This window comes from Nomascus leucogenys, chromosome 13, assembly GCF_006542625.1.
Source record: "Nomascus leucogenys isolate Asia chromosome 13, Asia_NLE_v1, whole genome shotgun sequence".
NCBI classification, from domain to species: domain Eukaryota; kingdom Metazoa; phylum Chordata; class Mammalia; order Primates; family Hylobatidae; genus Nomascus; species Nomascus leucogenys.
This window is the reverse complement of record NC_044393.1, coordinates 31981451-32008021: the sequence shown is the minus strand read 5'-3', so window position 1 is coordinate 32008021 and position 26571 is coordinate 31981451. Positions and strand designations below refer to the sequence as shown.

Here is a 26571-nt window from a genome sequence, read left to right as displayed (position 1 = left end):
TTCTTTTTCTTTTTTGAGACAGAGTCTCGCTCGGTCCCCCAGGCTGGAGTGCAGTGGTGCAGTCTTGGCTCACTGCAACCTCTGCCTCCCAGGTTCAAGTGATTCTCATGCCTCAGCCTCCTGAGTAGCTGAGACTACAGGCATGCGCCACCACACCTAATTTTTGTATTTTTAGTAGAGATGAGGTTTTGCCATGTTGGCCAGGCTGGTCGCAAACTCCTGACCTCAAGTGATCCACCTGCCTCGGCCTCCCAAAGTGCTGGGATTACAGGCATGAGCCACCGCGCCCAGCCTGTTTCCATTTCTCTTGAGTATATATCTAGGAGTGGATTTGCTGGTCACATAATAATTCTATGTTTAACTTTTTGAGGAACCTGTAAACTGTTTTCCAAGGTGCTGTATGATTTTACATTTCCACTAGTATTGTTTGAGGGTTGCAATTTCTTTATATCCTCGTCAACACTTGTTATTTTGTATTTTTTGAGACAAGTTCTTGCTCTGTTGCCCAGGCTGGAGTGCAGTGGTGTGATCTGGGCTCACTGCAGCCTCGACTTCCCCGGGCTCAAATGATCCTCCCACCTCAGTCCCTCAAGTAGCTGGGACTATAGATGCTTGCTTCCTCACCTGGCTAATTTTCGTATTTTGTGTACATACAGGGTTTCACCCTGTTGCCCAGGCTGGTCTTGAACTCCTGGACTCAAGTGACCTGCCTGCCTTGACCTCCCAAAGTGCTAGGATTACAGGCGTGGCCACCATGCCTGGCCAATACTTGCTATTATCCGTCTTTTTCATTTATAGCCCTCCTAGTGGATGTGCAGTGGTTTTGATTGGCATTTCCCTGATGACTAATTATACTGAGCACCTTTTATGTGCTTGTGGCCACTTATAAATCTCTTCAAATCCTTTGCCCATTCTTAAATTGGATTATCTTTTTATTGTTGAGTTATAAGAATCCTGTATGTATTCTGGATACTAGTCCGTTATTAGATACATTATTTACAAATATTTTTTCTCATTCTGTGGGTTTTCTTTTACTTTTTGATAATTTCCATTGAAGCACAGAAGTTTTTAATTTCGATAAAGTTGAATTTATCTATTTTTTCTTTTGCCACCTGTGCTTTTGGTGTTATATCTAAGAAGATCTGCCTACTCAAGGTCACAGTGACGTATTCCTCTATTTTTCTCTACGAATTTCATAGTTTTGCCTCTTACATTTAGGTCTGTGGTCCATTCAAAATTCATTTTTGGGCTGGGCGCAGTGGCTCATGTCTGTAATCCCAGCACTTTGGGAGGCCAAGGCAGGTGGATTGCTTGAGGTCGGGAATTTGAGACCAGCCTGGGCAACATGTTGAAACCCTGTCTCTGCAAAAAATACATAAAAAATTTGGGCCAGGCATTATGCCTGTAATCCCAGTACTTTGGGAGGCTGAGGCAGGTGGATCACCTGAGGTCAGGAGTTCCAGACCAGCCTGGCCAACATGGTGAGACCCTGTTTCTACTAAAAATACAAAAACTAGCCGGGCGTGGTGGTGCTTGCCTGTAGTCCCAGCTACTCGGGAGGCTTAGGCAGGAGAATCGTTTGAATCCGGGAGGCAGAGGTTGCAGTGAGATGAGATGGCACCACTGCACTCCAGCCTGGGTGACAGAGCAAGACCCTGTCTCAAAAAAAAAAAAAAAGCTCTAAAGATAGACGTCTAGGAAAAAGATGCTAAAGAGGATACTCACCTTCTCCAGAGAGGCTGAAACCACCCTACTCTGTTCAATACACCACAAACTGGAAGAACCGTACATTTAGGGGAATTAGACTTGGAGTCAGAGACCTAGAACCTCTACCTACCCATCTGAGAAATGCCCCAAGTAAGTCCTGGGGAAAGTCAGGTCTTATGGTCATTTCACGAGGTTTGGTACTGGGTGTGGTGGCTCACACCTGTACTCCCAGCATTCTGGAGGCCAAGGCAGGTGGATTACTTGAGGTCAGGAGTTTGAGATTGGCCTGGCCAACATGGTGAAACCCCATCTCTACTAAAAATACAAAAATCAGCCGGGCATGGTGTCGGGCACCTGTAATCCCCGCTACTTAGAAGGCTGAGGGAGGAGAATTGCTTGAGCTCGGGAGGCAGAGGTTGTAGTGAGCTGAGATTGCGCCACTGCACTCCAGTCTGGGCAAAAGACTATGTCTCAAAACAAACAAACAAACAAACAACGAGGTTTGGGGAAGCCATCCTGCTTAGCTGTGGGGTGAAGATGTTGAGGAAGGGGTATTCTGAATGGTGGTCACTTAACTTCTCTGAGCCTCCATGGTCTCATCTGTGAGATGGGAATAATTTGGGGAACAAATGAGATAATGTGTGTAAACATGCTCTGTAAGCTGCAAAGTGCTGCTGATGTCACTGGTAGTGACGATGGTGATGGTACTGAGAGGCCAAATCTCAGGGCTGGGCCTTCCAAGGCCACCCTGACCCTATCCCAGTGCTGGATCCCTTTGCCAATATTCCTACAAAGTGGCTGCCCAGCCTGGACCCCTCTAGTGACGGACAGCCTAGTGTGTCCTGAGATGGTTGTTCTGTATTTGGATCTCTACTTGTTAGAACCACTCCTCTTGAATTAAAAAAAAAAAATCATAATATAACACAAAGGTTAAAAAAGAAAAGAAAAGAAAAACCGTAGTATAATAGCAGCTATGCCAGGCACTGGAAGAGGCACAGTATTTAACCTTTTGAAAAATCCTGTGAGGTCAATATACTGCTATGTACCCCCATTACAAGGTGGGGAAATAGGCCCAGGGAAGTGAAATGGCTTTTCAGGAGCCCACAGCCAGGAAGGATGCAGGCAGGATTTGAATCCAGGCCCATCTGACTCCAAAGCTCCCACACACACAACCATGGAGCTATTTCGTAGCCTTCCCCATCAATTCCCAAGCAAGGTCTCAGTTCAGTCCTGGGGACTTCGTGGCGCAGGGCTCACCCTTTTTGTTCACACTGACCCTTGACCACCACCCTCTCCCAGATGTTCACCTCACCAACGTGGCTGTGCAAAAAACATCTCCTGACTACCACCCAAAGAAGGTGAGGAAGCCGGGCTCGGCTCTGCACGGGTACAGCCCTCTGGGGCCAGGTCGGGGTGGGGAGGGTGGAGTGGCAAGGAGCCCAGGACAGGCCTGTCTGAGCCTGTGTTCACCAGTGAGGCAGGCCTGCCCATCCCACTTGCAGGGCTCAGGGTGGGACTACAAATGGAGGCCCACATATCGTGTGTCTCAGTATTTAAAAGTTGCAAATCACACTAACACACACCTAAACAAAATATGTCCTATCCTCCTACCTTGACAGATATCTTCTATTGGTCAATGGATTAATCGATTAATGTAATGTATCATACAGATATATTTTATCTTTCTATCTATGTAAAATAACCTGCAAGGCCAGGTTCAAATACAGAATTCTCAGACTTCTCAGAGTCAAGGGCCAGATCAAGGGGACACAGGAGAGCAGGTCCCCAGCTCACACCTGTTCCCTTCTCTTCCCTCCCCAGCTCCATCCCACACAGTGGGGCCCTTGTGCATACACACCCCTGAAAATGGCAGCCTGTTGGTCACTCCTTGGCCTTGGGATGCACACATGGTCAGTGTGGTCTGTCCTCAGCAAGTCAGCCTCAGGAAAGGGGCCTACAACAGGCCATGTGGGCAGGGACTTCTGGGGTCCTGCATAGCCAGTCCTCTTAGACATGAAGAATTTTTGCCCCTCAAAGAGGGGCACACCTGGGGTCATCCTAATTATAGGGCTCAGGGCTGGGCCCCTCTTGCCCAGGTCTAAGGGAAACACAGAGCAATTCTGTAGGGGTCCTAGCAGGCCAGGTCCTGACTAACTGAGGCTCCTCTCTTGACCCGGCTGCCCGGGGCCCAGGGCTGCAAGTGGATGCTGCAGCGCTTCCGGCAGTACCTGGCATCCAAACACGGGCCCGAGGCAGTGGAGACGCTCTTCAGGGACATCGACAACATCTTTGTCAAAAGCCTGCAGAGTGTGCAGAAGGTGATCATCAGTGACAAGCACTGCTTCGAGCTGTACGGCTATGACATACTCATCGACCAGGACCTCAAGCCGTAAGTGGGTGGGTGGGAGAGCCAGGAGGTCATAGTTTGCATACTCGGCACCCAGACTGCCCAGGTTTGAATCCCAGCTCTGCCAATTCCTAATTGTATAAGCTTGTGCACACTTACATTTTCTGTGCCTCAGTTTGCCCATTTGTAAATGGGGTTGGTCATGACAGGATCTATCCATAGGTCATTATAGGATGGTTATGAGGAAGTAGTGAGATATAGTCTGTAGAGCACTGAGGACCGAGCCTGGCACTGGGAGGCCTTTCCTGATCATCTGCTGAGTCAGGAATTCTCCCCTATACCAAGCAAGAAACTTCCCCTCTGTAAGTCTTGGAGCTTTGAAGATGCAAAGCACCATATAATGGAATATTGTTACAATGTCGATCTCTGCCAAGACTTTAATCCACTCCCAAGATGCCCGTGGATGAGGTTGAGCTGACGAATAGAACAAGCTGGACCTGGCAGGGACCACCATGATGGCCACACATGATGCAAGAGGACACAGAAGCCCAATGAGGGTCAGGGAGCTTGAGGTCATGTAGCAAGTCAAGGGCAAAGCCAGGCCCAGGGCCCAAGGACCTGGGCTGAGCTGCTCCCCACCAGCACTGCCAGCTCCAGGAGCCAACCCCCTATTCAGGGTCACCATGTAAGTGTTGAGGGGCTTTCTAAGCCAGGAGGAGGAGCCCTAGAGCAAGACCTAAGTCAGGCCCTCGCTCAAGGGAAACAGGGTCCTGGGACCAGCAGGTCTCTCTCCTTTGTCCCCTGCAGCAGGATGTAACTGCTGGCATTAAGGTGGACCTGGTGCGGGAATAAGCCCTGGCCCGTGCTTGGACACCAGCAACTGCAGGAAGCACTGGAGCATCCACTTGCAGCCCTGGGGCCTGGGTAGTCAGGCTGGGGGAGGGACCTCAGTTAATTGCCACCCGGCCTGCTGAGACCCCTAAACAACTGCCCTCAGCGCTGCCCTTAGGCCTGGACAAGAGGGGTCCAGCCCTGAGTGTTGTGATTAGGATGACTCCGGCTGTGCCCGCTGTGTGGGCAAAAATTCTGCAGGTCCAAGAGGACTGGCTGCACAGGACCCCAGGTGGCTATGTCACCCCTCAGAGCTTCAGTTTCCTCATTTGTAAAATGGGAAACACCATGTCTACCTCTCCAAGTTGTTAGAGTAATTTTTGCTGAAGAGTGGAAAGGGGCTTGGTCTCCCACAGACCTGCTGGGTGAGCCCTTCCCTCTCTGGGCCCCAGCTTCCTCTCTGTAAAAGGATGGGGTTGAACAAGATAAGAGGTGGCTAGTGGGAGGACTTTGGGCTGCTTTTGGCCTGCAGATACTTTGAATTTGGCCTTTAGACTGTTTTTGTTTTTAATTTTAATTTATTGACAGGCTCTAAAATTTGGAAGATGTTTACATAAAAATCAGAATTACCAAGTACAGTGACTCAAGCACCTATAATAATAATACCAACTACTCAGGAGGCTGAGGCAGGAGGATGACTTGAGGCCAGGGGTTCAAGGCTGCAGAGAGCTAAGATTGCACCACTGCTCTCTAGCCTGAGTGACAGAGCCAGATTCTGACTCTTTTAAAAAAAAATGTCAATTTTTGGCTTTTCTGGAAAAATCAGGTGATCTCGCAATTCTGGACTCACATTCCCACAGGGCAGCACTCTCCTGGGGCTGGCCACAGCCACCCCTTTAGACTTGGAATGCCCTCTCCAGCTCACCACAGTCTCTACCCCTCCCCACTGCTTCCCAACCCCTGACACAGCAGGTTGGGTGCCACCTACAGTGTGCAAATTTTCACTAAGAAAGGGAAGTTTTTCTTGCATTCACATCTCTGTTGGAAGAAGGGAAAACAGTAACACCACGAAAGCACCATAATCATTCCTATGCCAGCTTTCTACATTTGAGTTACCTTTCTTCAAAGTGGAAAGGTGGCTCACGCCTGTAATTCCAGCACTTTAGGAGGCTGAGGCGGGTGGATCATCTGAGGTCAGGAGTTTGAGACCAGCTTGACCAATATGGTGAAACCCCATCTCTACTAAAAATACAAAGAAATTAGCTGGGTGTGGTGGCAGGCACCTGTAATCCCAGCTATTCAGGAGGCTGAGGCAGGAGAATCGCTTGAACCTGGGAGGCAGAGGTTGCAGTGAGCTGAGATTATGCCATTGCACTCCAGCCTGGGCAACAAGAGCAAAACTCCCTCTCCAAAAAAAAAAAAAAAAAAAAAAAAATGGGGGAGGGGGCTGGGCACAGTGGCTCCCATCTGTAATCCCAGCACTTTGGGAGGCTGAGGCAGGAGGATGACTTGAGGCCAGGAGTTTGAGACTAGCCTGGGCAACCTAGCAAGACCCTATCTCTATAAAAATAATTTAAAAAAATAGAAAGGTAGAGGGAGTAGCCTGGATTGAATTGACGGTGGGGTCCATGCATCCATCTAGCCTCTCAGTGAAATCCTGGGGGCTCCAGGGACCGAGTAACCCTAAGACTCTCTACTCCCCTCCATTCCCAGGTGGCTCCTGGAGGTCAATGCGTCCCCATCACTGACAGCCAGCAGCCAGGAAGATTATGAGCTCAAGACCTGCCTCCTGGAAGACACCCTGCATGTCGTGGACATGGAAGCGAGGTGAGGGAGGGCAGCCTTGATCACATGTCCTCGTACATGACAACTGAGGCTCCCACCACGGAAGAGGGGGGAGCTTAGAACCTTGGGGCCTGAGTGGCCCTCAGCGATGGCTCTGGCCTGCCCCACCACTTTATAGATGGAGAAGCTGAGATGTCCACAGAGGACGGGGTCCTGACCCAAGGACTTGACCTCTCCAGGGCAGAGCAGGGCCAACTACAGCTTTCTGAGACAGTCCAGCAGGATTTCCTCGAAACCTCCAGACTGTGGGGCTCTGGACTAGTCACATCACTTTTCTGAGCCTCAGCTTCCTCATCTGTAAAATAGGAAATGCCATGTCTACCTCTCAGAGTTGTTAGATGAATTTACAAAGATGATTTACTGTCTAGCGCCTAGCTAACAGTAAGTGCTCAATACAAAGCTATTGTTTTAACAATGTGCAATAGCAGAAAAAAAAAACCCAGAGCTACTTTTAGGAATGGGTGAATCCAGGTGCTCAATGTTGGCTGTTCTATTCTCTCTCTCTCTTTCTCTCTCTCTGTCTCTCTCCCTCCCTCCCTCCCTCCCTCCCTTCTCTTTCCTCTGTATTAGCTTTTCCCCAATTATTCCAGCAGAAGTTTGAGGGCTGATTCTCTTTGCTGGGAACTGGGACATATTCCCATTCCTAAACCACTCATTGTGACTCTGCTTGGCCAGGCATAGTTCTTGTGCCCACCTCCTAGGGAGTGGGGTCAACCCCACATGAGCCATGGGGTGAGGGAGGGAGGAGTGGTTCTCAAAGGAAAACCCAAGGTACTCTTGGACTGAAAGGTGAAATGGATGCTGAGCAAGCAGAAACCTCAGGTATCCACTATTCCTACCATCACCTATTCATTCAACAAACATCTGAGCCCTGCTCTGTACCAGGCCCTGTGCCATACCCTGCGGACACAGTAAGGAACACAACAGAACTAGTCCCTGCCTTTATGGAGTTTAAGGTCTGAGGAGGAAAGGAGACTTTAAACCAGAAATCACAAATAGTGCCCCGGGGTGGTGGCTCACCCCTGTAATCCCAGCACTTTGGGAGGCCGAGGCAGGCAGATCACTTGAGGTCAGGCGTTTGAGACCATCCTGGCCGACACGGTGAAACCCCATGTCTACTAACAATACAAAAATTAGCCGGGTGTGGTGGTGTGCGTCTGTAGTCCCAGCTACTTGGAAGGCTGAGTCAGGAGAATCACTTGAACTGGGAGGCAGAAGTTGCAGTGAGCCAAGATTGTGCCATTGCACTCCAGCCTGGGTGACAGAGAGAGACTCTGTCTCAAAACAAGAACAAAAACAAACAAACAAAAAAACCAAATAGGGGCATGTTACCAAGAGCAAGTAGGAGGAGCCTTGGGGGAAAAATGGGAACAACCCCTCAGAGACCTACATAGGCACCTGGGAAACAGCCAATGAATGGTTGGGAAAAAGGACTTCTGAGGGACGGACATCAGTCGGGCTCAGGGACCTTGCTTGGGTCTTAGGGCCCTGCCAGGTGCACCTTCATTAACCCTGTGGGCCTCCTTCCTTTCCAGGCTCACAGGAAGGGAGAAGCGAGTTGGGGGCTTTGACCTCATGTGGAATGATGGCCCTGTTAGCAGAGAAGAGGGGGCTCCTGACCTGTCGGGAATGGGAAACTTTGTGACCAACACACACCTCGGTATGTAGGGCCAGGTGGGGAGTGGGCACAAGGGATGGGGTCATGGGAGGTACCAGGTAATCTAGGAGGCAGCTTGGGATAGTGGTTAGATTGTTTGAATTCAATCTGCAACTTACCAGCTGTGTGACCTTGGGCAAGGGACTTAACCTCTGTTCCTCGTTTTTAAACTTGGTTTCTAAAAAGTGAAAACTTTCCCTGATTATAAAATAAGGATTCACACTCATTGTAGAATATTTGAAAATTAGAGAAAAAAATAAAAAACATCCAGACATAACCATCTTTAACAATCTGGTGTATTTCCTTCCAGTTCTTAAAAAATGCATATATTCATACTTTTTCTTTTATAAAATTGGCATTGGGCTAGAGTTTTGAATCCCACTTTTCCCCTTGGCATTTTTCATTCAAGCATATTAACAGCCTCCCTCTTGAATGCACTTTTTGGTCCAGTCCGGATGAAATCTTTTACATACATTATCTCATTTTATCTTTAAGGAGTTTTTATTGTCATTTTACAGATGAGGAAATGATATCCAGGTGCTATGTAACTTGCTGAATGAATGAAGGGTTTGGCCATAAGTGGTAAGCCAGGACTCAAACTCCCATCTGCCTGGCTCCAAAACCTGAGTGCTTGTCTGCTAGACTCTCCTGCCTCTTGGCAGAGTTTTAAAAAATTACCGTATGGCTGCAAAATATTTCAGTTTGTACATATGCCAAAATTTACTAAACCAATTTCTTATAATTGGACATTTGGCACAATTGCATTTTATTTTTTTTTTTACTTTTATAAATAATACCATGATGAACATCCTTTCACATTAAGCTCGGCTGAAATTCTGGCCATTTCCTGAGGACAGATTCCTAGAAGCGGAATTATTGGGCCAAAGGGATGGGATTATTACAACCAAATTGCTTTCCAGAAAGATTATACAAATTTGCCAGATTTGAATTTTTAGAAAAAAAAAATCTGTGCCAGCTGGCAAGGTAAAACATACTGACTCATTGTTGTTTTATGTGCATTCCATTGATTACTGGTGAGGTTTCCGTTTTTTAAATTTGCATTTCTTCTTTTGTAAGCTGTCCATACTCTATCCATTTTTCTATGGGTTGTTTAGTTTTCTAAATGTATAAGGCTTCAGATGACTATATAACACTCTCCAAGCTTAATTTAATATGCATACAATCACCTGGAAATCTTGTTAAACTATAGATTGTGACTCCATAGGTCTAGGGTGGGGCCTAAGATTGTATTTCTAACAAGCTCCTGGGTGATGCTCTATTGATTAACCATTGCTGTGTAACAAGCCCTCCCAAAACCTAGCAGCTTAAAGCAACTATTTTATTTGCTCATCCTTCCTCAGGTCTCTCCTGGGGTCACTTATAGGGCTGCAGGCACCTGGCAGATTTACTGGAGACTTGATGGCGTACAACAGCCTCATTCATAGGTGTGGGGGTTGGTACTGGCTGTCAGTTGGGCCTCTCTTTCCATGTGGCCACTCGTCTTCCAACAGTCTGGCCCTGGCTTCTTCACGTGGTAGACTCGGGGTTCCAAGAGGGTGAGAAAACACACTGCAAAGCCTTTTGCAGCCCAGACTCAGAAGTCCCATAAAGTCATCCTGCTGCAATCAAAGCATTTGCTGGTCTAGCCCAGTCACTGGGTAGGAAAACAGACTCTACCTCGCTGGGCGCGGTGGTTCACGCCTGTAATCCCAACACTTTGGGAGGCCGAGGCGGGCAGATCATGAGGTCAGGAGAGCGAAACCATCCTGGCTAACATGGTGAAACACTGTCTCTACTAAAAAATACAAAAAAAATTAGCCGGGCGTGGTGGCGGGCGCCTGTAGTCAGCTACTCTGGAGGCTGATGCAGGAGAATGGCGTGAACCTGGGAGGCAGAGCTTGCAGTGAGCCAAGATTGCGCCACTGCACTCCGGCCTGGGCCACAAAGCGAGACTCCGTCTCAAAAAGAAAAGAAAAAAAAGAAAATAGACCCCACCTCTTGATGAGAGGAGCAGCAAAGTCACCTTGCACAGGGGTGTGCATATAGGAACATTGTTGCAGCTGTCTTTGCTAACAGTGCACCTCAGATATCAATGCGTTACTTCCTGGACCCCCATTTGAGTAGGAAAGATGGAAAGCGGCGGTTCTCTACCTTGGCTGCCCATAGGAATCACCTGGGAGCTTTAAAAACTACTGATGCCTGCCAGATCAAGATATGGTTGGTGTGGGCATCAGTAGCGTTTACAGCTCCCAGGTGATTTCAATATGCAGCCCAAGTTGAGAGCCACTGTTTTATTTATTTATTTATTTATTTTGAGACGGAGTCTCGCTCTGTTGCCCAGGCTGGAGTGCAGTGGTGCAATCATAGCTCACTGTAACTAACCTCAAACTCCCAGGCTCAAGCAGTCCTCCTGCCTCAGCTTCCCAAGTAGCTAGGCCTATAGGCACACACCACACCTGGCTAATTTTATTTTTTTTGTGTGTGTGTTTTTCCTGTAGAGACAAAATCTCACTATGTTGACCAGGCTGGGAGAGCCAGTGCTTTTGAAGTCTCTAGAATTATTCCTGTTTCAAGTGTTTGGGTTTATGGTGGTAAACACAAGGGTAGCTGGTTAGGGTAGGAAGAGTACTGATGAACTGAGTTAGGGAAGTGTTCAGGGGCATCCAGGTGAAAGGGTCAGCAGGTAACTCAGAGATGAGTCTAGAACTCCAAGAAGTTTGCACTGGACAAGAAGACTTGGGAGTTATGAATGAGCCAAATAGAGTTTAAGTTGGGGCTGCATGGAACTCACTCTGGAAAACCCTGAGGATGTGCATCGTAGGCTTTCAGCTCAGTGAATGGCTGAGTGTCTGGGAAGCAGGGACAGGGTTTGGGGGGATGTGGAAGATGGCAGATACCCCCAAGTCAGAACTAGTGGCCACAGAAATTCAGTCATTCAAGCAGCATTTTTGAGTGCCATCAATGTGCTTGGCATGAGATTAAATGACCATAGAGTTACCTCAAGGATCAGCTCTGAGAGCAAACAGCCAACATGTAGCACCATGAACGTCCTGGGAGAGATGTCTCAGCAGCTCACAGCAGCCTCAGCACGAACTGCCTGGGATTGGGGGCCACATGTACGGAAAACTCATCTCTTAGCCAGTTGTGCCTGGCACATGGGTTGGGTAAGGGAAGAAAGCTGACAGTACTGGGCAGCTATGAGGTGCCAGGCACTGTGCTAGCTTTAAATGCATTTTCACTGAGCAAAGCCAGGAGGAGCGGCAGTATGGGGTAGTGGTTGAGAGTGTGGCTCTGGCACCAGGTAGTCTAGGTTCAAATGATTTGACCTCTCTGAGCCTGTTTTCCCTTCTACACATCATTCCTGTGAGGGCCAAACAAATCCATCCACATTCAGCATCTGTAGCAGTTCCTGGCTTGAGGTAAGCCCCCAGTCCTCATGTTCACTCCATAAAGTGGGCAGTAGTATCTTGGTTTGCAGATGAGAAGACTGATGCTGAAAAGGGCAACTGACCTGCTTGAGGGCCATGGCAGTTTAGGAATGGAGCCAGGATATAAACCACAGGCTGTGTGTGGTTGTCTGACTCCCGCTGTCCCCTCTTCCCAGCAGGGAGTGGGGGCACAGGCCCCTCCACTCCTCCCAAGCATAGGTCATCCCAGCCAACACCCCACTTCCTTTCCAGGCTGCGTCAACGATCGGAAGAAACAACTGAGGCAGCTCTTCTGCTCCCTTCAACTTCAGAAGAAAGCTTCCAGTTGATCCCCAGCTGCCAGGAGGAAATCAGCCTTAGCAGGTGCTACCCAGGCCTCTCCCTGACTCCCAGATCCCAGCACAGCACCTCACAGCATTCGCCTCCCCACCTCCAGCCTGGAACCAGCTTTGCTAGCTTAGCAGCTGCAGCTTACTCCCTGAATTGGGCCCCTTGGATACCTCCAGCCCATCCCCAGGCATCTTTGCACCAGGAGACAGCCAATCCCTGGGACTGGGGTGGGGGGCAGTTAACCTTGACAAACTGACTTGGCAATTAGGCCAAAAGAGAACAAATACAGCAAGTTCTGCTACCTCCAAGAGATCATATCTAATAAATGAGCACAGGCCCTACTTGGAGTCACTGGGCACCAGGCCTGGTTCCAGGGATACTGTTGGCTGCAGCCAAGTCCTCCTGGCTTTGACACTTGGATGCCTCCCAAGTCAGTGCTGAAAAGGTCCTTCAGGAGCAAGAGTTTGGAGGCTAAGGAACTCGTCTTTAAGCTGTGCTTACAAAGCAAGCAGTTATTAGATTGTGTGTTTATTGGGGGTCTGGGGAAGTACTGAGCCCTAAACACATCCTCTTCTCCTTGCAATACCCTGACCTTGCATGTCGGGGGAACCCATGGGGCTCCCTGACCATCATCTGAAAACCAGTGGGACAGAGCATCCCCATTTCTCAGATGGACAACAGACCAGGGAGGCAGAGCTTAGTGAGGGTCTCTGCAAAGGTGCATTTATCTAAGTCAGATGGGTGACTTAAGTACTTCTCTAGGCCTTGTGTTTGAGATTGGGAGCTGAGCCAGAAACCGGAAAACCTTGGGCTCATGGGCAGGACAGCTTGGGGAGTTGAGTGTGAGTAAAAATCTCTGCATTTTCACATCTTACATTCCTAAGCCTCCTCTTGGTTTAAGAGGGGTTGCAACAAGACTCGGGGCTGCTGGGCTAACTGCTCCGGGGGGATTTACTCCCTCTACCACTCTGCCTGCTTCAGAGTAGTTTCTTTGGCTGCAAATGGTGGAATCTGACTGCGTAGGTTAAGCCCGAAGGGAAGACTTTTGGAAGGAAAATACTGGCAAATCCAAGTGAACCAGCCGACTTTAGGAAAGCCAGAAGCCAAGCTACTCTGGACCTCCTGCCTTCAGAATATGAGGACTTCTCCCACTCATCCTTGTAACTGAGGCAAACCCAGACAGGTCCAGGCATGGGCTCCAGGTTCCCTATTTCCAGGAGAAGGAATGCGATTGGCTTTTTTTGGCCCAGGACCCACCCTGCCAAGGAGGAAGGGGCAATTTTCCAATGGTGAAATTGTGAATCAGGCAGTCACACTGGAGAACATCTAGCAAGGTGAATTCTGCAACTCCCTACTTTATTTACATTTTAAAATAAGCAATATATTCATGTGGTTTAAAATCCAAAGTTTACAAAAGGGTATAGGGTGACATCACCTTCCTTCCCACCTGTGTGCCCCACAAAAATTATTAGCTTATAAGACACCTGCCTTCCCCTTGCTTTTCTTACTTCATGTTATCTTGGAGCTTGTTCCTTATTCTTGATTACAGTTGTATGGTATTGCAGTATCTGGAGCTATTGATTCCTTTAACTAGTCCCCTGTGGATGGACAGTTTGTTTCCAATCCCACCTGCCTACTTCTTAAAAGACCACAGGGAAAACACATAGTAATTTCTGCAAAACTCAAGAGGATTCAAAACTGTGCGTCTGGGCCAAGTTTGGCTCGGGTAGGGTAAAACACCTGTGACCCACACTCACGTTTTAAAACAGTTTCTGCATTAGTCAAAAATATCTAAAAGACAGGAGATTCAACTTCACAACCCAAATGTCTAGCTTCTCTTGAAAAACATAACAACTGGCCATGACAGCCTGTGTTTCTATGTAACTACGAGCCAGAGCCAAGGAGCGGGGGGACCAGGAGAGGTGTGCCCCTGCCATGCTGCCATTTCTTATCACCTGCCTGTCAAATCACAGGTTCATTTCAAGGCAAGAACCATGTTCATAGGTGGTATTCTAAATGGAGAGGCGTGCCCTCACCGAAGGACTAGATGAGGCAAATAAAGACTAGTTGCTGCTGTTCATTCATTCAGCTGACATTTATTGAGCCCTTAAGGAACACATAAGAATTTTGACTTCACGGCAGTTCATACTGGGACCTCAGACTACTGAAGGCAGACAGTAATGAGCAGTGCTGGCCAGGCCCCACTTTCAGAGAGGGCGGAAGGGCACTCTTGACATGTGTCATATGGTAAGAGGCACACCCACTCACCCAGGCCTGGTGCAGGACTCTACAAGGCCCTCCTGAGTAAAGAGCGGCCACCAAGGGCTGCTAGGCAGCACCTACTCTTGGAATCAAGCAGGGAAAAAGCACAAAAATGGAGCTGGCAGGAGGTGCATATGCCTGCCCCACAGAAGGCTGTGGTGAGCCACAAAGCACCAAGATTCTGTTCTTCATTCAGCAACCACCCATGAGCCTCCTGCTTTATTCCAATCGCATGGCACCTGCCTGAAAACCTCTCTCCCTTCTGAGAGGAATGCTGGAATGAAACTCCACTCTGCCCCTCCCTCCTTCCTTCCTTGCTCAGGGTCCATATGAACAGCAGGCCATTGTTGTGAAGTGCCTGTTGCAGTCATTCTTACACCCCCACAGCCACTGCCCCACACACCCACTGGTGGCTACCAGGGCCCGTCAATAGATCTTGTGTCCACTGAGCCCTGGTGTCCAGGTCTAGCAGCCAGACAGGCTGAAGGTTCCCTCCTGCCATCACAGAGTAGCCAAGCACTGCAAAGAGGTTTTCATGGCCAGATTCCTGACGGCTGTCCCCTTACAGGGCAGATCCTGTCCTTACAGGTGTCAAGGTTGAAGGGTCCTGGGTCCTCCATGACCCTGGGGAGTTGCCGGTCCCCCATCTTGGTTCTGGAGTCTCATCCTTTCAAGATTACCTTGAGAGCTTTAAGCTCATCCTGGTTGAGGGGGTTCAAGTTAAAACCTTTCAGCTCCGGTTTGCCTAGGAGAGAAGATGATCCATCAGCATGTTGGGCCTCCTGCTGGCTCTGGAGCCAGGCCCAGGAAAGGGGCTGACGCTGCACTAATGCTGCCAAACTCGGCCTGGAGGTCTGGCAGGGATGGGCCTCCAATTCTGCAATGCACCGGATGAGGCATCACCACCGCTCCTGTGTCACCAAGAGCCCGCAAAGTCATGACTCTGCTGCCCAAAGAGCCTCAGGTTTTTCCAAGACCTGTGACCAACGTAGAGTGCTTGCATTTATCAAGAATTTCAGCTCTGACCTCAATCACTCACTGAAGCCTTCTGAGTTTCCTCAGTCGGAGCTATCTGATCCCCATGCCATGCCCTGACGTATAATGTGAGATCACCCCAAGTGGTTCGTGGGACCTGGAAAAGAAGTTGTGACAGGACTAGGACTGTGTAAATCCCCCTGTCCATTCTGTCCCTGGGCAGCTACAACCAACCACTGTGCACACCTCCAGGGCCACTCACAGGCTGCCCCAGCCACTGCCCACCTCTGAGGGTCAGGCTTCCCACCCCTGCCCTTCAAAGTCCATGCTGATGATTCTCTCCCCTCCTCATCTCCAGTCCCTGCTAAGCCAATACCTTGGGCCTCAAAAAGGCGGTTGACCTTCACTTTAAGTTGCTTCCGGAGTTTTTCTATTTCTTTATCCAGATGATCCTGATCTGAAAAAATGAGGGGGGCAAGCAGGGGATGAAATTGTACCAGACAGACTTGACCCCAGGAGTGGAGATGCCAGCCTCTCCCCAGCAAGGGCATGTAGCTTTCAGGAAGGAAAAGGGGACATCAGAGGCCAACTGAGGAAGGATTAAAGGCTAGAAGGGACATGACCTGCTCAGGACCACTCAGAGAGCCCAGGACACAGCAGTCCCGACTCCCATTACACTGGCCTTTTTTGCATTATGCAAAGTACCTTGGGGTGGTCATTGGATGGAGAAGGCAACATCAGGACTTTAGGCCACCCTCCCACAATGAAATTACGGAAAATTTGAATGCACAAACAAAATAAGCATCTCTAGATTCAGCCCACCCTAGATAGCTGGAAATGGATGCCTAAGAAATTTTACAAACCCAAGTCCATCAAGGTGAGGGGGTTTTAGAAAAACATGACTGTGTAAACATGTGACGTAAACAATCAACACGCAAGCTTAATGCTCAAGCTTAATTAGCCACTGTGAACAGAAAAGGGTCTCCTAGTGTCATGGACTGCCCCTGAGAAGAGTCAGTGTGATGACAGAGGTGGCTATCAAAGCTTGATTGACCAATCGACTCAAGTCACCCAGCCAATTCCACCTGCTCAAGAGTGACATTCTGGCTAGTCTGTCTTCCCCACAGACTCACTCTTTCTGATGGGGAGAAACGCTGAATGGACAAGCCTTACAGCCTAGTTCTATTTCTCGTGGTGAATGACTACCCCCCAATGTCCATGAGCTTGTTTAGCCTGTATTGATCCCCAAGAAATCTGATGATGTCTCAGAACCCCTCTAGGTACAGTGACAAGACCACATTTGGGGACCAAAAGGGCCAACAAGATCCTGAACCCAGGCAAGGGACCCTCTGAAAGCTTAGCCTCCAGCCCACCACCAAGTGCAGTTTAATTTTATAACCATAATATTAGTGTATTTTTTCAACACAACAGCTGGAAACTTCTCCAGGCTGGATATAGCTTCCTCTGTTAGCAGTTTTATGTCACTGGCCAGTAGCAGTGGCTCACGCCTATAATCCCAGCACTTTGGGAGGCCGAGGTGGGCGGATCACCTGAGGTCAGGAGTTTGAGACCAGCCTGGCCAACATAGTGAAACCCTGTCTTTACTAAAAAAAATACAAAAATTAGCCGGGCATGATGGCATGCACCTGTAATTCCAGCTAATCAGGAGGCTGAGAGAGGAGAATTGCTTGAACCCGGGAGGCAAAGGTTGCAGTGAGTCGAGATAGTGCCATTGCACTCCAGCCTGGGTGACAGAGCAAGACTCTGTCTCAAGGAAAAAAAAAAAAAAGAAGAAATTTTATTTCATGAGGTATGAAGACACCCTGTCTTCAGGGACTGAGGCAACCTTGCTTGTCCTTTTGGCCATTTTCAAGGTTATGGAAGAAAAAATATGTGTAGCCTGTTCTTTTTCTAGCCAATAATCCATTTGCAGCCTGAGTTGCTTTAAGATGCTTTTCCAAAGAGCTTCCAGATTATGGCTGTGGAAATTGAGTACACTGAGTGCCTAGGCTATGGCAGACCCTAGAGGTTTACTCTCCCCAAACCTCCATTTTCAACCCAGTCTCTACTGCAGGGCACGTGAAAAAGAAAAGCTCACTCTCCCAGGCTCTCTTGCAGCTATGGGTGACCATGTGACTTAGTTCTGGCCAATGAGATGTTGGCAGGAAGTCCCTGAGGAGATGGCCTTACTTCCAAAATAGAATGCAAAGCTCTATGTGGCGAAACCTTCTGTCTTTCCTTCAGCCTGACATGAGGCCTGCAACGATGAAAAAACCACCAGGAGAATATGCTAAGGTGCCACTGCTGGGCAGCTATGCCAGGCCTGGACTACACACCTCTGGACAATTTCTTATGCAAGAGTAAAAGAAGCATATTTCCTTAAGCCTCAATTTGTTGGGTTTTGTTATTTGCAGCCCAACTGATTCCTCACTAATAAGAAAGCACTATGCTAGGCACACATATTGTTTTACCTCAACTTCACAGCTATGCTACATAGATGCAACCCCTCTTAGAGATGAGGAAATAACCCACAGTGGCAGAGGTGGAATTAAAACCCACAGCAGTCTGAACCCTGTGACAGAGCTGTCTCTCCTTAAGCTGCCTGAAGCCTGACTCCCTGTTCTGGGTTAAGACCAAAGCTGGTGGGAGAGGCAGTGCATCCCTGACCCATCCCCAGGAGGCCTTACCTTTTTCAATCATTTCCTTGGTCTCAGGGTGAGGCATCTTGATAAACATGTTCCCGAAGCAAACCATCACATCTTCTGAAAGAGCAAATGGTAATTCCTTCAATAGTTTTTTTTTGAGTACCTACTATCTGCCAGGCACTGTTTTAGATAGACAACAGAGCAGAACAAGACAAAGTTCCTGCCCTCTTGGAGCTTATATTATAGTGGAGGAGAGAGAATAAACAAAGATATGATTTGTCAGACCTTGATTAAGAGTTGTAGAGAAAAATAAAGCAAGCTAAGATGGCTAGGGAATGCCAGAGGAGGACCTTGTTACTCCTACCAGGTAGTCCGAGAAGGCCTTACTGATTATATGATATCTACATAGAGACCTAAGGAAAGTGAGAGTGTGAGCCCTGCAGACATCTGGGGAAAGAGTGAGCCAAACAGAGGAAACAGGAACAGCAAAGATCAGTAGTGTGCTTGGGGTGTTTGGAACAGCAAGGGGCCGGGTGCAGTGGCTCACGCCTGTAATCCCAGCACTTTGAGAGGCCGAGGCAGGTGGATCACTTGAGGCCAGGACCTCGAGACCGGCCTGGCCAACATGGCGAAACCCTGTATCTACTAAAAATACAAAAATTAGCTGGGTGTGGTGGCGCACGCCTGTAATCTCAGCTACTCAGGAGGCTGAGGTACGAGAATCGCTTGAACCTGGGAGACGGAGGTTGCAGTGAGCCAAGATCATGCCACTGCACTCCAGCCTGGGTGACAGAGCTAGGCTCTGTCTCCAAATAAATAAATAAATAAATAAAAGAACAGCAAGGAGACCAGTGTAGGTGGAGTCATGCGGGGGGTGGGGGGAGTAGAGATGATATTGGCACACTCATGGATTCATGGGGGCTGGATTACTCAGTCTTGTACGACCTCTGGATTTTACTCAGGTGAGATGAGAAGCAACTGGAAGATGCTGCACATTCTAGTGCACTTTCAACAAAATGTAAACTTCCTCCCTTAGCTCCCAAGACCTTTCATTATGGCCTGGTCTCTGCCCCTCTCTCCAGCCACACTTACTCCCCATTTGCTTCCACTGCCACAGCCACTTGGCCTCATCTAAAGGGTCCCATTCTTTTGGATATATATTCTCAACACCCACCCCAAGTCCAATTCCATCTTTGGCTTTTTTTTTTTTTTTTTTTGAGTCGGAGTCTCGCTCTGTCACCCAGGCTGGAGTGCAGTGGCGCAATCTCGGCTCACTGCAAGCTCCGCCTCCCGGGTTCATGCCATTCTCCTGCCTCAGCCTCTCCGAGTAGCTGGGACTACAGGCGCCCGCCACCACGCTCGGCTAATTTTTTTGTATTTTTTAGTAGAGACAGGGTTTCACCATGGTCTCGATCTCCTGACCTCGTGATCCGCCCGCCTCGGCCTCCCAAAGTGCTGGGATTACAAGCGTGAGCCACCGCGCCCGGCCTCCATCTTTGGCTTTCTTACAATTTTCAATTATGCATTTTACGTTGTTTTCCTTATCTGTAAAGCTCAAGGGCACGAACCATCAGTTTTATACACCCCCAGCACTCTCTCAGTGTCTGCCATCGTCAATAAGCCAGGAGCTAATGACCTGTCACTGAAGTGAGCAGGCAAAATCCTGAAACCACCGTCTGTGCCAGAACTGCAAAATTTGCTCCCCCATCTCCTCGGACTGTTTCAATTTCCCACAAGGCTGAGTTATACAGCTGTGACCTCCTAACTGATCTCTATCAGGGACAAGGTAAAGCCTTAAAGGAAAACGGAACAGGCCTCCAGGGCTGCACTGAGAAAATTTCAACTTACCAGAGAGGCTGAGATCCTTCTGCAGGGCCCTCAGGCCCTCTCGATTCTGATTCCTTTTAGTGTCCAGGTCCACAATCTGAAAACCACAGGGACAGGAGGGAACTCAGCTATCTCTTGCCCCAAGCTGTCACCTCTTGACAGACAAAGGCTGCAGAGACAATGCATTATTCCTAGTTACATCCAACGTCCTGCCTAAAATGGATTGATGTGTGAATGTATTTTTTCTCTCACTCAGTTTCCTGGTCTTAAAGACAATGCTTTGGGCAGCTGCCCTCTCCCCAGAGAAGATGCTGGGAAAACGTGCTGACTAAATGGGAAATTCTGCATTATCCACTCGAACTTTAGGGCATATCAGAATCACCAGGGGAGTGGAAACCCTTCCCCTACACACTGTGATTAAGCAGGCCTAATGTTTATTTTTGGACAAACTTCTCCAGCTGATTCTGAACTAGTAATATGAGAAACCCAACAATACTAGATTGGAACAGCAGGACTGGGGGCACTGAGACAGTGGTAACAACACAATAGCTACTAAGGAAGTGAGGCAGTAGTACAGTATGCTGCACGAGTGCTGGTTCTGGAGCTGGAATACCCAGGTTCGAATCCTGCTGTCTGCCTCAAGCTGTGTAATTTCACCTTCCTATTTACTCCTCCGCAAAATGGAGCTACGAACAGTACCTACCTCACAGGTTATTGAGCCAGCAATTAAATGACTTAACACAGTACCTGGCACATAGTAAGTAGCTGATAAACTTTAACTGCTCTTATTATTCTCATCCAGCACACCCTGATCCAGTATTTAATTTGACAGGATCTTGCCCAAGTTTTCCCCTTCTCAGTAAATACCTGACCCTTCTAACTGGAGACGAGAGGGAGTCACGACTCCCCCGGCTCCCTCACGCCTTTACACAGCCACTATCACGGCCTACTGAGTCTGTCTCCAAAATACATTTCTGACCCCTTAACTTCTCTCCACCACCAATACCTAGTCCAAATCCATCTCTGATCTGGACCATACCAGTGGCCCCTCACGCATCTCCCTGCCTCCACCCTTGCCCGCCTATATTCTGTATTCCACACAGCAGCCAGGGAGATCCTTTTAAAACCTAAATCCAATTACGTCACCCTCCTTCCCCCAGGAACTCCCTTCAAAAACTTGGCACTTAAAACAAGGCACCCCATAAACAGGGCGCCACCTTCCCCCACGTCTCCACCCCTGCCCGGTCACAAGGCCCCCTCAGGCTTCTTTTCGGTTCCAGCTCTCCCCTGAGGGCCTTTACAGGACGGTGCCCCTAGATCAACCATGGGGCCGGGAAGTGCATTTTGAAACAGGTGCTCAGGGAAACGGCCCAGAGCATGATGGGTCGAGATCCAGAGAGCATGGCAAGGGGCAGAGAAAGGATGAAGAGAGAGGAATGTCCAGCACAGCGCAGGCGCTCACTTAGTAGCGGCCGAATATTTATCGGCCCACCTCTGTCGCCTCGGAGCCGTTAACCGCCTGTCCAGGTCAACTCACCGCGACCCCGCGGGCTTTCCGACGGCGCAGGCCGCCAGGCCCCAGCGCCGCGTAGGGGCCTCTTACCTGCCGCTTGTCCGCCAGCACCTCCTCGGCGAGCTCCTCCACCTCTACAAGGTACCGCAGCACTCGCTCTGCCTCGGGTGATAGCATAGCGCCCACCAACTCCGCTTGCGGCTCTCGCGCGACCCCGGGGTCTCCGCTTCGACTCCCGCTGCGCATGCGCCGCTCTCTAGGTGCTTCCGGCGCGCCTGCGCAGTTAAAAGAACGGTGGTGCGCAGGATCCAACGTTCGTGCGCCAGCCGGCTGCGAGAGGCGGGGCCTAGCTTTGGGGGCGGGGCTGGAGCGCCCTCTGCAGGCTCAGAGAGCTCAGTGCTCGGGCTGCCTCTGACCCATCACTCCCTGGGTTCATGCTTCTTGAGCACTTACTATGTGCCAAGCAGTTTTACGTGCTTAGAATGCAGCAGTGAACACAACAAAATCCCTGCCCTCATGGAACTTCATCCTAGTGGGAAACATCGACAATTAATGGCAAAACACTTATATACTGTGGCAGGTAGTGATTAGGATCTGGGAAATATTATTCTTCCCCAGGCTAAGAAACACCAAGAAGGCCCATGTGGCAGTGTGACTTATGTTTAATCTCTGACACTTTCAGTTTCTAATTTATAAAAAGGGGGTGAATAAAAATCCGCCTCAGTGTCTCTCCACAGGATCGGAAGGAAGCAGGAATCGGCTGGGTGCAGTGGCTCATGCCTGTAATCCCAGTACTTTGGAAGGCCAAAGCAGGGGGATCACTTGAGCCCAGGAGTTCGAGACCAGCTTAGGCAACACAGTAAAACCTCCGTTTCTACTAAAAATACAAAAAAATAAAATTAGCTGCGTGCGGTGGGGCGCGCCTGTTGGTCCCAGCTACTCAGGAGGCTGAGGTAGGAGAAGCATCTGCACCTGGGGAGTCGAGGCTGCAGTGAGCTATGATGGCACCACTGCACTCCAGCCTGGGTGACAAAACGAGACTCTGTCTCAAAAAAAAAAAAAAAAAAGGAAGCAGTAATCACTTTTAATTCCGTTTAACCAGAGTTCACTTGAGCCCCTGTGTTGGGCCCAATGTCCAGAGTAGCTGGCCTATACATAAGGAAGGGACTTGAAAACTATGGGCAGTAAGCAATGAAATGCTAGCTCAGAAAAGCAGGTGGATGTGGGTGGTAGGATTGGGAGGACTTCCCAGAGAAGTCAGGCAGGTGGAAAATGGTTACCATCAGAACCAGAGGGTTCCCACGAGGTCTTCACGCCCAAACTCCTCATTGGATAGCTGGAAAAAAACAAACCTCAGAGAGAGGCAAGGCTTTGAAAAGAAGGTGAGGGGTGAGCCATGTGGATGCCTAGGAGAAGGGTGTTCCAGGCAGAGGGAACAGCCAGTGTATGTGGAACAGAATGGGCGGGGGGAAGTAGGCAGGAGGTCAGAGGGGAAGGAGGCATTGAACCCACAGGGCTGTAAAAGGCACTGAGAAAGGACTTTGAAAGTCTGAAGAGCAGAACTGATATTATCACTCTGATCTCTCGCCTCCCTGATTCCAGCTTTTTATTCTCTCCTTTTGACCTTTTGTAACCAAGCCCCTTCACACCCCTTGCCTTACTTGAGTGTCAAAGCAACCTTTGTATGGATGGGATTATTACTGCCCCATTTCACAGCTGCAGACTGAGGCCAGGAGAAAGGCAGTGCCTCATCACACAGCAAGCCAGGAGTGCCTGGTGTCCATGCCATTTCTGGATCCTGAAAAATCCATTCCCAAAAATTGTGGCCCCAGAAGCCCCAGCAGCACCTCTGTGTTGCCTAGCCTTTGGCTGCCTTCAACTACCAGAGCCAGAGCTAATTTTTCCTTCAGCCACCTGGTGTGGGGAAGGAGGGAGACTCGTTAAGGATTCCTCACTGAGGGTGAATTTGTCACCAAACCCAGGATGTTTTGTATAAACACCTTCTGGTTCAGAAATGCAGGCACAGGCCCTAAGAAGGAAAGGGGGATGTTTGCCAAAGCAGAAATGGGGCTCACCAGGCATCCCTCAGCCTGGACCCCAGCACTGCGTCTCCTCTACCTTGGGACCCACAGAGGGCTGGACCAGGTTGACCCTTGACCCCTACCACATGGGCCTGGATGGGGAGAGGCTGAGGGAGGCTCCCACATTAGCAGCTTCTTGGCGGTAACTGGCCTTTAGAGGCCACCCCAGGCCACTAGAAATTTTGGGGAGGGGAGTCATAGTCATTTCCAAGACTTTGAAATGGTCAGACTCAGAAAGACTCTCAGAGAGCATTTCAGTTTCAGAGCCGTTTATTTCACAATTATTTATTGACTTCCCAGGCCCTGTGATAGGGATTCTGCCATGAGCAAAACTGGACATGGTCCCTGCTCTCAGGAATCTCCCAGTCTGGTGAGAGAAACAACATACAAACAAGTAAATATATCATATGTCAGGTGGTAAAAAGTGCTACCAAAAAAAAGCAGCCCGATGTGGGGGCTCACACCTGTAATCCCAATACTTTGGGAGGCCAAAGTGGAGAATCATTTGAACCCAGGAGTTCAAGACCAGCCTGGGCAACATAGCAAGACCCCCATCTCTACCAAAAAAATAAAAATAAAAAAATTAGCCAGATGTAGTGGTGTGCAGCTGTTGTCTCAGCTACTCAGTAGGCTGAGGTGGGAGGATCACTTGAGCACAGGAGTTCAAGGCTGCAGTGAGCTACAGTTGTGCCACTGTACCCCAGCCTGGGTGACAGAGTGAGACCCTTTCTCTAAAAAAGAAGAGAAAAGAAAAGGAAAGAGAGAGAAAGAAAGAGAAATAAAGAAAGAAAGAGAAAGAAGGAAAGAGGAAGGAAAGAAAGGAAAGAAGGAAGAAAGGAGGGAAGGAAGGAAGGAGAAAAGAAAAGATAGCACAGGACAAGGTGGAGAGGGAATAATGGAGGGGCTATTTGAGATAAGATGGTCAGAGAGGGTGTCTCTGAGGAGATGCCATTTGAACAGAAGTGTGGAGGAGATGGGGGGGTGAGCCTTGTGGATATCTAGGGGAAGAGCGTTCCAGGCAGAGGGAACAGCCAGTGTATTTGAATAGAATTAGTGAGGGGGAGAGGGTAGGACATAGAGGAGAAGGAGACGTTGAGCACACAGGGCTGTGGAAGGCGCTGGCAGTGCCCCACCCAAAATCCACTAGGGCCTCCCCAGAGGTCACCTGCAGACACTGCTGCATATGCCTGTGGCTTCCTGCTTCTCTCTGCTCATGGATGCAGGTTGAGTGGGGAATGCAATGAATTAATATCCACGAGTGTGAACTCCTACCAAGAAAAGAGAGGTGTTAGTGACTGTATACTCTAGCTTCTTTGCCCCTCTGTGAGAGACCCAAGAGGAGGCTGCTATAATCATCCAGACAGGAGAGGGTGGCCACTGCACCAAGAGATAGCAGTGGGGGTGGTGACCAGTGGTGGGATTCTCAGGGCCTTTGCACATACTCCCCCATCGGTCTGGATTAATTTTCTCCCATGCCTTTATTCATGTGTAACTATTCCATATCCCCCACTGCTCAGCTTGGGGTTACCTCCTCCTGAGGGTCAAGAGTCCTCTCTGGGCCCCCACGGTTTTTTGGACTTCCCTTGTCTCTGTACTTCCCATACCATCTTTGTTCTCTAAACACCTTGCTTTGTAGTCATGAGCTCCCCAGGGCAGAGACCTTGTCTGTCTTGTTCACTGGAAAAGTGTCCCCCTCTCTGGGCATCACCCACCTCCCTGCTGCTGCTCACACAAGCCAGACATGGTCCTGCCTCAGGGTCTTTCCACTGGCTGCTGCCTCCGCCTGCACTTTTCCCTGACATCTACATGGTTCCTTCCCTCACCTCCTACCAGTTTTTTGTTGTTGTCGTTTGTTTGTTTGTTTTAAGATGGAGTCTCACTCTGTTACCCAGGCTGGCGTGCAGTGGCACAATCTTGGCTCACTGCAACCTCCACCTCCTGGGTTCAAGTGATTCTCCTGCCTCAGCCTCCCAAATAGCTTGGATTACAGGTGTGTGCCATCATGCTCAGCTAATTTTTGTATTTTTTTTTAGTAAAGACAGGGGTCTCACCACGTTGGCCAGGCTGGTCTCAAACTCCTGACCTCAGGTAATTTGCTTGCCCTGGCCTTCCGAAGTGCTGAGAATACAGGCATGAGCCACCGCGTCTGGCCCAGTCTTTTCTTAAATGGCACCTTTTCAATGGAGCCTGACCTGACTACTGTGTTTAAAATGCAATTTCTGCCCCTCCTGCTACTCCTGATCAACTTCCTCTGCTCTAGTTTTTCTTTTTCTTTCTTTTCATCATAACTTTTGTCACCTCCCAGCATGCCATATAATTTACTTATGGTTATTGTTCATCTCCCTCTGCTAGAAGAGAGGCTCCTTGAGGGCAGGAATCTTTCATTCATTTCTTCACTGATGTCTCTCAAATGTCTAGAACAGTGCCTGGCTCCCACAGTAGGTGCTTGATAAACAATTTTGAATGAATGAGCAGAGTCAGAATTCTACTCAAGGCAGATTCTCTCTGAGGCCAGACTCTTAAAGGTGAGAGCTGGGATCATGCCTTATCCATTAAAGTAAGGGGATTGGGTTTGTTCTCAGATCCTGGGAAGCTGCTGGAGGGTGCTGAGCAGGCACAGATATGATTGGGCTTACCTTGTGAAAGCCCCCTGTGGCTCTGGTGATAGGATGGGTGAAGAGGGGCAAGTGCGGTGCATTGCTCTGAGATACGTGTGTATGTGTTGAGCAGATGGGAGGGTGAAAATGGGGGCTTGGGGAGGTGACAGGGCTGGAGCTGCACTGAGAGCAGTGAGAGGAACCCCTTTAATGTCCGGATTCTCCAGGCAGCCTGGGTGGCTGCCCTACCAGCTCTGGCTGGGCCTCCCAGCTGCTGAGAACATGCTCCTGTGCTGCAGATGGGCTGTGTGCTCGCCTGGGTGGTCCCCAGCTCCTCCCTCCACTTCCTTTGCACCCTTGTGGGCTTGGCGGGTGGAAGAGAGGCTTCCACCCTGTCTCCTCCCCGACCCTGAGAATAATCCCTTACATTCATGTGATTCTCCTCGCGCCCTCACTTCATCCTCCCACATCCCCGGGTAACAGAAAAATCTGAATCCCATTGGGCAGATGAGGACATTGAGGTCAG

The 26571-nt window shown here is 49.2% G+C and overlaps 2 protein-coding genes across 3 annotated transcripts in view; one reads left to right on the top strand and one right to left on the bottom strand.

Moving 5' to 3' along the window:
• Positions 1 to 12209, top strand: part of TTLL9 (tubulin tyrosine ligase like 9) — a 73940-nt gene extending 61731 nt beyond the window's left edge. The window contains 5 exon segments of the mRNA XM_030825406.1: positions 3007 to 3065; positions 3900 to 4096; positions 6599 to 6712; positions 8266 to 8390; positions 12068 to 12209. Of these exon segments, the coding sequence (XP_030681266.1) occupies positions 3007 to 3065; positions 3900 to 4096; positions 6599 to 6712; positions 8266 to 8390; positions 12068 to 12144 (572 nt within the window). The 3' untranslated portion in view covers positions 12145 to 12209.
• Positions 12210 to 14221: 2012 nt separating this feature from the next.
• PDRG1 (p53 and DNA damage regulated 1) lies at positions 14222 to 21664 on the bottom strand. Of its 2 annotated transcripts, none has more exons than XM_030825404.1 (5): positions 21458 to 21664; positions 19876 to 19951; positions 18070 to 18144; positions 15759 to 15839; positions 14222 to 15152 (listed from the first exon to the last, which is right to left on the bottom strand). In XM_030825404.1, exons 1-5 carry the CDS (start codon positions 21611 to 21613, stop codon positions 15070 to 15072), a joined length of 471 nt encoding a protein of 156 aa, XP_030681264.1. In that variant the 5' UTR covers positions 21614 to 21664; the 3' UTR covers positions 14222 to 15069. The 2 variants fall into 2 exon arrangements, with proteins under 2 accessions (XP_030681264.1, XP_030681265.1); XM_030825405.1 differs by having other exon boundaries at positions 18070 to 18141; positions 21458 to 21628.
• Positions 21665 to 26571: the final 4907 nt, after the last annotated feature.